Raw genomic sequence first — 13,195 nt, 5'->3', positions numbered from 1 at the left:
AAATTTTTAATATTTAGGATTAGTTTCTCTTTTCGGTGTCATAGTCGCGAGCCAGATTTCCCGCACGGTACTGACGAGTCCCAAATAAGACGAAACCATTGGAATTTCTGGCTATTTTATTTAATTTAATTTAATTTAGTTTTTCACTCGAAGATCTATTTGGTCCGAGATTCGCGTCTTTATGTTTGCTCGAAGACCTATCGGTACGAGCTAATAGTAAGTTTTAAATAACTTCAAATTTCTTCAAATTTGTTTAGGGTTTAGCTTAATTATCCCTTTTCATAATGGACTTATTCGCTAATTTTATCATCATTTACAATCAAAATCTAATTGGGCCCCAGAACGAGAAGGGGGAAGGAAATACATCACCGGCGTCCACCTCAATTGCTTCCGAAGACGTTGGGAGGCTCCGATATATCGGCCTATTTTTCTAATATCTTCGCTTAAACCGATATTGGCCGATACCGGTATTAGAAAAATATTTTAATGAAAAAACTTTAAAAATGAGAAAATTCGATTTGTGATAGAAAATATGCATCACTTAAAATGAAAAGAAACATATTCGGATATGATCTTGCAAAAATTTAGGGGTGTGCAAATACCATTTTTTGGGGATCGAATCGAATATCAAATATTTATTTTCAAGGCACGTCAAATACCAAAACGAATATTTATAACGTGAAATAATTTGGTCGAATATTTTTAGAGCAAAATTTTAAGCCAGTTAACTGATCAAATACCAAATCGTATTTCGAATACCAAATAATTCGACGTATTTGGTTTTGAAATATTTGATTTGGTATTCACACACCCCTAGAAAAATCAGAATAAAATGGTATGACAGTGCAGTGGTCTTTTACAACGATTTTATCATATACACTACTGTTATGATAGATAACTTTGGTAATATCGGCTCTAAGCATACCGGTGCAGTTAAAAGTTGTCTCAACATAAAAACATTATTGATTAAATATTTGATGTCAAATATAAAAATTAAAAGCTAAGCATTTATTATAATACCCATGGAGCAGCGCAGGCCTAATTCAACTATTGACTTGCGAAAACAATTACCTGTGGCAGGAATCCTTAGCTCTACTTGAAATTCTAATCGCGGCAGATTTAAGATTTTCGTCTCGATGTGGCTGACGGTTTTTTTGACGTCACCAAACGCGATACGCCAGGATAAGCGTTCCAAGTAGTTATGGATTCCTGCCTGTGGCCGGCTTAATTTGCGTAGGAGGGTGGTGGCAAGCCCTCCATGCCACGCGAGACAACAGCTCCCTACATTCACTATTACCGTTAACACCTACATGGTTTAATGGGAATGGAGAAACCTAAGAACTCGTTTGGAAACCCCTCTAACCAGTGGGGGAGAGATCTTGAAAGCTCAACGCGGAAGGAGTAGTTCCGAGTTTTCAACCAGTGCCACAGGCTGGGACCGAACCCGGCTCTTCTTGCTGCGAGGCGAAAGAGTTAACTACTCCGCCACAATTTGAAATTGGGATAATGGAACCAAAAGTCACATTAAATTATTTCATTGGAAATATTAAATAATTAGTAACTAATTAAATTATACGAAACTAACCACTTTTTTAAACAATTTCAATTATTTTTCATTGAAAATTTAAAAATTACGAATTTTCTCAAGTCCTACCGATTGTTGTCGTGTTTATGCGGTTTTATTTAAAATTATTAAGGTCATATATTTAATTATATTTAATTTTAAGATTTTAAATTTGGTTTGATTTATTAAAATATTTTTCGCTGAATTGATTGTAATTTGAGTTAGCGTAGTCTAGGTCACCAGCCCGAATAGATCTTGGGGGGTTGCTTTCTATTCTTTGCGAAATATTTTAAAATGTTTTTATTTATTATTTTTGTGATTTTTTTTATTCATTTCTTTATCAAGGTTCTGATTCCCTATTTATCGTTTCAAATTTCCTATTTATCGTTTTCAATTTTTTTTGAAATTTCCTATTTGTTTTTAATTTTTCTTTCCAATTTCTTTTTTTATTAGTTTGTAATTTTCTTTTTATTGAATTTTGATTTATATTATCAGCAAATAGAGCTGTCGAACTCACCAATATGAACGATGGGCATATGCATCATATCCTGCAGCAGGGCCTCCACCACTCGATCATTCTCCTTGTACAACTCGTTTTGGCATATCCTCAAATGAAAGAGTTCCCAGTGCGTCAAATTCGGCCTGCGGAGAAAGCCAAACCAATTAATAAGGACCGACAACGAGACTGTAATCATGAGCCCATTACGCGCCACCAAAAACTATTACCGGGATCCGTCTCTTTCGAAGTGAAAAAACGCGAAGTCTTCTCATTGTTCGCTTCAGCGACTCCTGGTGGCCGCCGATTACGACGAAAGCCGCACCCCCCCCCCCCCTCGACGATTCTATTACTGCTATTGTACGAGGCACGGGCAATCAATGAAATGGCCATTGATCAGCTGACGATCAAGACGATATCAATTCGGCCCTTTTAATCGGGCTTGGGCTATTCGTCCGTGAAAATTGACCGAGCGAATATCTTTTTTAATTGAAGCTTGCTGGATCTAAGTCGCGCTTCGGTGTAAATCTACCCTGGATATTATCTAACCGTTCTTGGTGCCTTGTAATATCAAGAATGTATTTATTTATACCTAGGGAGAATGTCGAGACGGTTTTTAGCCTTTCTCTCAATCCACCCGTTGGTCCCCCCAGTACGCTCCTCCGCTTAAAATAAAACGAATAGTCCCGGTATTTCATTGGCTGCTTAAAATTTACGTCACCTAACGCGATGGAAATCAAACGCCGGTGACGTTTTGTCTTCCCCCCGCGCGAGACGAGGGAAAGGCGTTCAACGTGCCCGGCGATTGTCACAACATAATCATTCTTCCTAAATATAAATAAATACATTCTTGGTAATATATAGGTTTACTTTTTAGGATTTAATAATAATTATTAGGATTTATCCTATTATTAAAGTGGCTCCAAATAGTACAAGAGCCCATGACAAAATAAGCACGTGATAAGGTACACGATGGGTCAAGGTATTTTTTTATTAGGTTAGTGATTTGTAACAAAAAACTGTCTGTCTTACGGGTCAAAGTGGGGGCTTTCCGGAAATACTAACCACGTGACGTCACTTCCGGTGACCTTTAAAATTGATATGACCTGATACTCAACGTACTCTTACCAAATATCGCTAAATTAACCTTCAAATCTGAACCAAACGGCGTATAAGACTAAAAAAGTTATTTTGTCTTATACATGTAAATTTGGGAGGGGCTCGAAATTAGTTTTTTAATCTTATACGCCTCTTGGCCTCTTGGTTCAGAAGGGCGAAACCGGTCTACTGTTGGAATCTCTGGCAAAAATTTTGACTTTTGATATAACTTTTATTGCCTTTAATTCAGGTGGCCGGATTACAATTCTTAGGAGGGTGGTGGCAAGCCCTGCATACCACGCGAGCCAACAGCTCGCTACACTCACTATTACCGTCAACCTCCACAAGTTTTTATGGAAGGGGAAACCGAAGAACTCGGGGAAAACCCCTTTAACCAGTGGGGGAGAGAACTTGCAAACTCAATGCGGAAGGAGTTGTTCCGAGTTTTCACCCAGTGCCCCAATACAAAATATTTTCCCCATAACTCAAAATGCCAATGTAAAATACATAATACTTTCTCCATAACTTAGAATGCAAAATTTTGCATTTTGAAAATTGGTTTTTCTAAATGTAAAATCGTTTTTGCAGGTCAAAATAAAACTACAAAATGCCTTTTGAAAATGGTTTTTCAAAATGCCATATGTTTTTTACAAATGCACTGTTTACTTTTACTAATTAATAGTTAATTACTATTTAATTAGTAATTAATAATAGTAGATATTTCAAAATATTCCTCGCAGCCAGCGTAGGAAATAAGGCGGTGACACTGTACGAATGTTCGTCTGCTTCTGAGTAGCCTAACCTCTGTAGAATAAAACATTAATACCGTCTGCTGCTATGAAGTATGAACGAAACAACTGATAAAACGACGCGTCGCTATTGGCTCTAGCTAGAGCGATAGCACGTGACTAAAAATTTCTGTCGTTAGCCTCTCTCTCATAACACTGCCGTAACGAGACACGTCTTAGAATACCAATTTCATTCTCGTTAAGAAATTGTCGCTTACAGATTGTCGTTTCGTCTATCGCCAGAATTTTTGTCGCTAGCTTAACGATAGCCTCAGAATCGAGCCCCAAATACCCGAGGTTATATTCCCTTTAATAAAACAATATTTGAAGTCAACCAAACAGAACTCCCCAAGTACAATTCCAGAAGCTTGAACAAAATTAGTCGTAGTAGAAAATACGCCGTTCCATAAATTGAATGAGCCTGGATATTTATCAAATTTTCAGTCGAGTGGACTTCTACGTTCTTTTGCCATACATTATTTGGGACGGCCAGAAATAAAATATATTAAACAATTTAGCCGTTTCTAGAAAAGGCATCGTTCTTCCGAAGTTTCCTTTCTCCGCCGGACAGAAAAGTCGGAAAATTTAAGAAGAAAAAGTTGAAGAAAAAATTGCCCGCGGTGTTGCCAGTTCGCCGGCGAAAACCGCACGATTTGGCGTCTTTTACAAAAAAGATGAAAAACGTTTTCATTATTGGGCTTGTTTTCGCCAATATTGTTATCTTGTTATATTTACATTTATGGGTATTTATTTAATTTAATTATTATTATCAAGAATGTATTTATTTATACTCAGAGAGAATGAATATGTCAAGATTATTTTTAGCGTTTCTCCAATTCCACCCGTTGGGGCCCCCGGTATGCTCCTCCGCTTTAATAAAATCAAATAATACTACAATCTCATTGGTTCTTAAAAATTACGTTTTTCGACGCGATTAACGCTGCTGCGAGGACGCAAAGAATAAGACCCCCTCCTTTTTCTCTCCGCCCCTCCTTAGCGTGACGGGGTTAGGGCCTCAACGTGTCCGTCGATAGTCTCGACATATCCATTCTGAGTATAAATAAATACATTATTGTTATTATAAACTATTATTATTATTATTATTATCTATAATTATAATTATTATCTATTATTATAATAATTATTAACTATTATTATAATAATTATTAACTATTATTATTACTATTATTATTATTATTATTACTATTATTATTATTATTTATTATTATTTATTATTATTATTATTAACTTTTTATTATTATTATTATTAACTTTTTATTATTATTATAACTATAATAATTATTATTATTATTAACTATTATAATTTTTATTATTAACTATTATAATTATTATTATTATTAAAAACCAAATTATGTTCGAGAATTATTTTATTTTTAATCATATTGCATAAGTGTTCAGTCTAGATGGCGTAACGGCGCTAGCTTCTCCGAGATTGCGCCTATGATCTAGCGTCTGCTACGGACAAATTAAAAAGTCATAAGAACGTTTTTTTTCTGAAATAAACAAAATATAAGCAAACGATGTAAAAATTATATTAAAATGCAAGTATCATTTTCTATAAAGTCAAATTTACGAATAACGACGAGGAAAAACTGATAGCGTTTGCTTTAGCCGCTACCTATTTAGCTTTCAATGGCGAACCAAGGGTGGCGTAGCGATAGTTTTCGGTCGCGAATAGTCGAAATTATTAGTATTAATATTAAATTTTAAAAATAATGAGATATTGTTGGAAATAATTTTATTGTTTAGTCTTTAGTATTTATTTTATTTAAATTTATTTTAGATCACAGTAAATACTGTACATTTGGAAAACAGGAAACAAAAAAAGTATGTTAAATAAATATATTACAGCGTTAATAATAAATTATTTTGGCTTTAATTAATATTATGTCACAAATCGTGCGCTAATTTGGGCTATTTTACAAAAATACAATTTTAAACTTTGGGCTAGTTTGATTTCAATTTGGGCTACGCGACGGCACTTATGACTGGCAACACCGCAAACCGAGTAATTTCGAGAACTTTCTTTTCCCTTTTTACATTTTCTTTACAGTTAAAAAGTGCAGGGCGGCGTTTCATTGGATTTTGTGGGAAACAAAGGCTTAAGGCTGGGGGGAAATTCAATGCTGAGGAAAACACAAAATGAAATTGTTTTCTAAACAAAACAAAAACTCAGAAGAAACGAAGCGAAGGAGACTCGTTATTTTATTTTATTTTATTTTATTTTATTTTATTTATGGTCACTATTTTATCTTTTTTGTTTGGTTTGTTCTTAAAGCCAGACAGTTTTTATTGATGAAATAAAACAAAAATGTGTCTTTCAAGGTTTGGTTCTTTCGAGTACGGTTCTGTATCTGTCAAGAACACGTTGAAACTGTCTTATTCATTTATAATTCTTTTTTTTGTACATTAATTTTAAATGGGTTTATTTTTCGCGTTTGTCTTTCGATATTAAAAAGGTACATTTTTTTAAATTAAATTTTCTCTGGGAAAATGATATTTCTCAATTTCGGTGAACCATAAACCGTAAATAGCGCAAATAACCATAAAATATGGGCTGACGCCTTGCCAGCGAATTTCTGTTCTTAAAAATAGCCATTTATAACAGTGATAAATGAATGTAGTCAAATAAAGAATGTTTTTAGGTACTTATAGAATGTTGGAAAATATCTTGCCGGCATATTTCGCAGCGAAAAATTTAGTTTTTTCATACGTCTAGAAATGGCGAAATTGGGTGTTAAGAAGTATTAATAGCAGACTAGTATTTCGTAAGTTTTATCATTACTATAAATTTGTTAGTGTTTAGCTTTTTTGCCCCATTGTTATCATGGAATTTTCTACTTTTCACGTTATTTAACTGCATTATAGTCCATAGGTGGATTTTATTACACACAATTCTAAGGCCGATAAAATAATTAATTGAAATTGAAAAGTTAACCGATAAATTAAAAAGTTAACCGATAAATTGATAAATTTATTAAAAAGTTAACCGATAAATTGATAAATTTATTAAAAAGTTAACCGATAAATTGATAAATTTATTAAAAAGTTAACCAATAAATTGATAAATTTATTAAAAAGTTAACCGATAAATGAATTTATTAAAAAGTTAACCGATAAATGAATTGATTAAAAAGTTAACCGATAAATGAATTGATTAAAAAGTTAACCGATAAATGAATTGATTAAAAAGTTAACCGATAAATTAATAAATTGATTAAAAAGTTAACCTGTAAATTAATAAATATTTAAAAAGTTTACCGATAAATTAATAAATTGATTAAAGTTAACCGATAAATTAATAAATTGATTAAAGTTAACCGATAAATTAGAAAGTTAACCTATAAAATAATAAATTTATTTAAAAGTTAACCGATGAATTGATTAAAAATTTAACCAAGAAATTGATTAAAAATTTAACCAATAAATTGATTAAAAATTTAACCAATAAATTGATAAATTTATTAAAACGTTAACCGATAAATGAATAAATTGATTAAAAAGTTAACCGATAAATGAATAATTAAAAATAAAATTATTTGTTAAATTGACCGCGAAATATTTTTCAAAAATACTTTTCGAAATATTCCGAGTACCCGAACGTACAAAATAAAGCCCCCAAAAAATACCTAAACAACAAACCCAGTTTACGACGTGACGCCAACGCGTGACATAGAGCGTGGAACTTCCGCTAACTCGATTTCGGTCTTAATCATATTGAATGGCTACACCATCGGCGGTAGACCGCGAGTCAGCCGCCAACTCCGACAGCCCTCCAATCGTACAGCCCGTACCGACCCAGTCTCCTTCCGGCGTCAGCGTCCGTTAACCCCCGACAGAGATGCTATCTGAATACAGTGACCGAGGCTTAGTGTATTGCCTTTTCAACACTTTATTTACGGTTCTGCGCCTTAGAAACGAAGGCAAAATGCTCGCTTCGGCGGCGTGAGAAATGGAAGCGGATCCGACGTTTCCCGGCGCTCCCCAACGCGAAGGACCAAGAAGTCAGAGCGCTACAAGAGTGGACGCACGCAGCGTTGGGCATTTTTGAAAATTTTGTGATAGCTCTCACCTCACCTCATTCTCGATTCTAAAATTTTAAACTCAAAATCATCTCCTCTCACCACCGCAAACTAACTTTTATCTCAGCGCCACTCATCGAATTCAGCTAATTAATAAATATTTTAAAATCCTTTAAAGGAATTATAGGAAATTTACCAGTGAAATATACAGGAAAAAAATTGATTTTACAATAAGAGAAAACCATTGTCAAAATTGTTTAAAGGGGTATAACCTTCAAAATAAAGTTGACAACTGATAGAAATAGTCGAAAACTATCGCCTAACAGTGTTGGAAATAAGCATCTTTAAAAACTAGGACGTTTTAAAGACTTCTAACGGTAAAATATAATTTATTTTAATGAAATTATAGGAGAAAAAAGGAAGGACGTTAAATTATAGGAAAAAATAGAATATATAGGAACTATGGTCACCCTGACTTTGTGAAACTACTCTCCTTTTCGAGTTTTACGCATCTCATCTCCCATCAGATTCACACACTGTTCTCACAGGGGTAGAACAACGACTATCACTGGCCGCTGGCCATGTTAGATTTACTGTAACTTCTTTATATCCTTCTAACGTCAGTTTATTATGTTATTGTACGTTTGGGCTTTGTTAGTGGCCAAAGTTGCACAATTATTTCCAAGAAGGTCATGTTTTTATATTTCCTTTGTTTTGGTTTTCTTATATCTAAACTCAAACTCACCTCCTCTCACCACCGCAAACTAACTTTTAAACTGATCTCCTCTCATCACATTTCACCAATTAAATTAACCTAGCTCACACTCCAAATACATTCTTATTTCCACTTACTCTCCTCTCACTTAAATTCAAGCTTGGAAACTCATCTCACGCTCCTCTCAATTGCTCTCACTGATCTCACGGTGAGAAGAGAGTGCCCATCACTGCTCCCCAACGCGAAGGACCAAGAAGTCAGAGCGCTGCAAGAGTGGGCGTACGGAGTCGCGACGGCCGCCTAGAGGTAATGAGGGGGCCTTATTCGTTTATTGGTCGATTTGTCACTCTGAAGGTGGTAAGCTTCGGTGGCCGGCGCGGAAAGAAGCCACGGCGGGTTATTTGTAGTCGGTTCCAGTTGGCAGCGACGTGGGCGTGTTTGGACTCGCTGTTTACCCAGCGTTGATTGATGTCAAGTCGTGTTGACCGACCCGCCATGATACGAGCTGTCGGAGGCGCGCGATATAATTTTCATTGCCGCCACTCGCTTCGCTTCGAGAACACGCGTTACCTGGGACTAAGAGAGACGTAATTGGGGGCTCCCTCCCGACTTTGGGCGCGCTTATCGGGTAAGGGTTCTTTTCCAGGGCCGAATTGTTTTGTAGAATATAAACTCGCGTATCTGCGGTTCACGTAATCGAATTCAGGGGCGCGGAAAGTTGGCGTTCATTTCAAGAACGCGTCCCCGGTGGCCACTGAAGAGGTCGGCAATGGGTCGGTTCTAATAGTCGGCATATTTTCGGTTTGATGGGATGCCATGTCACCGTTGCAAACCCGGTTAAAGAGCCATCTGCTGATTATAAAACAGCATAGTTTACGAAATCAGGCATTTGGAAGGTTCGACCGCGACCATTAACCGACTTTCCCCGTCATTCGCCCACCGCGACCATTAACCGACATTACCCCGTCATTCGCCCACCGCGACCATTAACCGACATTACCCCGTCATTCGCCCACCGCGACCATTAACCGACATTACCCCGTCATTCGCCCACCGCGACCATTAACCGACATTACCCCGTCATTCGCCCACCGCGACCATTAACCGACATTACCCCGTCATTCGCCCACCGCGACCATTAACCGACATTACCCCTTCATTCGCCCACCGCGACCATTAACCGACATTACCCCGTCATTCGCCCACCGCGACCATTAACCGACATTACCCCGTCATTCGCCCACCGCGACCATTAACCGACATTACCCCGTCATTCGCCCACCGCGACCATTAACCGACATTACCCCGTCATTCGCCCACCGCGACCATTAACCGACATTACCCCGTCATTCGCCCACCGCGACCATTAACCGACATTACCCCGTCATTCGCCCACCGCGACCATTAACCGACATTACCCCGTCATTCGCCCACCGCGACCATTAACCGACATTACCCCGTCATTCGCCCACCGCGACCATTAACCGACATTACCCCGTCATTCGCCCACCGCGACCATTAACCGACATTACCCCGTCATTCGCCCACCGCGACCATTAACCGACATTACCCCGTCATTCGCCCACCGCGACCATTAACCGACATTACCCCGTCATTCGCCCACCGCGACCATTAACCGACATTACCCCGTCATTCGCCCACCGCGACCATTAACCGACATTACCCCGTCATTCGCCCACCGCGACCATTAACCGACATTACCCCGTCATTCGCCCACCGCGACCATTAACCGACATTACCCCGTCATTCGCCCACCGCGACCATTAACCGACATTACCCCGTCATTCGCCCACCGCGACCATTAACCGACATTACCCCGTCATTCGCCCACCGCGACCATTAACCGACATTACCCCGTCATTCGCCCACCGCGACCATTAACCGACATTACCCCGTCATTCGCCCACCGCGACCATTAACCGACATTACCCCGTCATTCGCCCACCGCGACCATCAACCGATATTACCCCATTATTTGTCCACCGCGACCATTAACCGACATTACCCCGTCATTCGCCCACCGCGACCATTAACCGACATTACCCCGTCATTCGCCCACCGCGACCATCAACCGATATTACCCCATTATTTGTCCACCGCGACCATTAACCGGCATTACCCCGTCATTCGCCCACCGCGACCATTAACCGACATTACCCCGTCATTCGCCCACCGCGACCATTAACCGACATTACCCCGTCATTCGCCCACCGCGACCATTAACCGACATTACCCCGTCATTCGCCCACCGCGACCATTAACCGACATTACCCCGTCATTCGCCCACCGCGACCATTAACCGACATTACCCCGTCATTCGCCCACCGCGACCATTAACCGACATTACCCCGTCATTCGCCCACCGCGACCATTAACCGACATTACCCCGTCATTCGCCCACCGCGACCATCAACCGATATTACCCCATTATTTGTCCACCGCGACCATTAACCGGCATTACCCCGTTATTTGTCCACCACGACCATTAACCGGCATTACCCCGTCATTCGCCCACCGCGACCATTAACCGACATTACCCCGTCATTCGCCCACCGCGACCATTAACCGACATTACCCCGTCATTCGCCCACCGCGACCATTAACCGACATTACCCCGTCATTCGCCCACCGCGACCATTAACCGACATTACCCCGTCATTCGCCCACCGCGACCATTAACCGACATTACCCCGTCATTCGCCCACCGCGACCATCAACCGATATTACCCCATTATTTGTCCACCGCGACCATTAACCGGCATTACCCCATTATTTGTCCACCGCGACCATTAACCGACATTACCCCGTCATTCGCCCACCGCGACCATTAACCGACATTACCCCGTCATTCGCCCACCGCGACCATTAACCGACATTACCCCGTCATTCGCCCACCGCGACCATTAACCGACATTACCCCGTCATTCGCCCACCGCGACCATTAACCGACATTACCCCGTCATTCGCCCACCGCGACCATTAACCGACATTACCCCGTCATTCGCCCACCGCGACCATTAACCGACATTACCCCGTCATTCGCCCACCGCGACCATTAACCGACATTACCCCGTCATTCGCCCACCGCGACCATTAACCGACATTACCCCGTCATTCGCCCACCGCGACCATTAACCGACATTACCCCGTCATTCGCCCACCGCGACCATTAACCGACATTACCCCGTCATTCGCCCACCGCGACCATTAACCGACATTACCCCGTCATTCGCCCACCGCGACCATTAACCGACATTACCCCGTCATTCGCCCACCGCGACCATTAACCGACATTACCCCGTCATTCGCCCACCGCGACCATTAACCGACATTACCCCGTCATTCGCCCACCGCGACCATTAACCGACATTACCCCGTCATTCGCCCACCGCGACCATTAACCGACATTACCCCGTCATTCGCCCACCGCGACCATTAACCGACATTACCCCGTCATTCGCCCACCGCGACCATTAACCGACATTACCCCGTCATTCGCCCACCGCGACCATTAACCGACATTACCCCGTCATTCGCCCACCGCGACCATCAACCGATATTACCCCATTATTTGTCCACCGCGACCATTAACCGGCATTACCCCGTTATTTGTCCACCACGACCATTAACCGGCATTACCCCGTCATTCGCCCACCGCGACCATTAACCGACATTGCCCCGTCATTCGCCCACCGCGACCATTAACCGACATTACCCCGTCATTCGCCCACCGCGACCATTAACCGACATTACCCCGTCATTCGCCCACCGCGACCATTAACCGACATTACCCCGTCATTCGCCCACCGCGACCATTAACCGACATTACCCCGTCATTCGCCCACCGCGACCATTAACCGACATTACCCCGTCATTCGCCCACCGCGACCATTAACCGACATTACCCCGTCATTCGCCCACCGCGACCATTAACCGACATTACCCCGTCATTCGCCCACCGCGACCATTAACCGACATTACCCCGTCATTCGCCCACCGCGACCATTAACCGACATTACCCCGTCATTCGCCCACCGCGACCATTAACCGACATTACCCCGTCATTCGCCCACCGCGACCATTAACCGACATTACCCCGTCATTCGCCCACCGCGACCATCAACCGATATTACCCCATTATTTGTCCACCGCGACCATTAACCGGCATTACCCCGTTATTTGTCCACCACGACCATTAACCGGCATTACCCCGTCATTCGCCCACCGCGACCATTAACCGACATTACCCCGTCATTCGCCCACCGCGACCATTAACCGACATTACCCCGTCATTCGCCCACCGCGACCATTAACCGACATTACCCCGTCATTCGCCCACCGCGACCATTAACCGACATTACCCCGTCATTCGCCCACCGCGACCATTAACCGACATTACCCCGTCATTCGCCCACCGCGACCATCAACCGATATTACCCCATTATTTGTCCACCGCGACCATTAACCGGC

At 41.3% G+C, this 13,195-nt stretch overlaps 1 protein-coding gene across 2 annotated transcripts in view; it reads right to left on the bottom strand.

Annotated features, from left to right (window-relative positions):
• The window catches only part of LOC149961926 (extracellular serine/threonine protein CG31145), a 190,401-nt gene that overhangs the window by 118,449 nt on the left and 58,757 nt on the right, over positions 1 to 13,195 (bottom strand). For both annotated transcript variants that reach the window (XM_090177359.1, XM_090177369.1), the window contains exon 2: positions 2,082 to 2,206. In XM_090177359.1, coding sequence (XP_090033485.1) covers positions 2,082 to 2,206 — 125 coding nt within the window. The remainder of the gene's footprint in view (positions 1 to 2,081; positions 2,207 to 13,195) is intronic.

This window comes from Leiobunum rupestre, chromosome 1 (genome assembly GCF_980474605.1).
Source record: "Leiobunum rupestre chromosome 1, qqLeiRupe1.1.hap1, whole genome shotgun sequence".
Classification (NCBI taxonomy): domain Eukaryota; kingdom Metazoa; phylum Arthropoda; class Arachnida; order Opiliones; family Sclerosomatidae; genus Leiobunum; species Leiobunum rupestre.
Note: the sequence above shows the minus strand (reverse complement) of the source record. Positions and strands in the feature narration are given on the sequence as shown.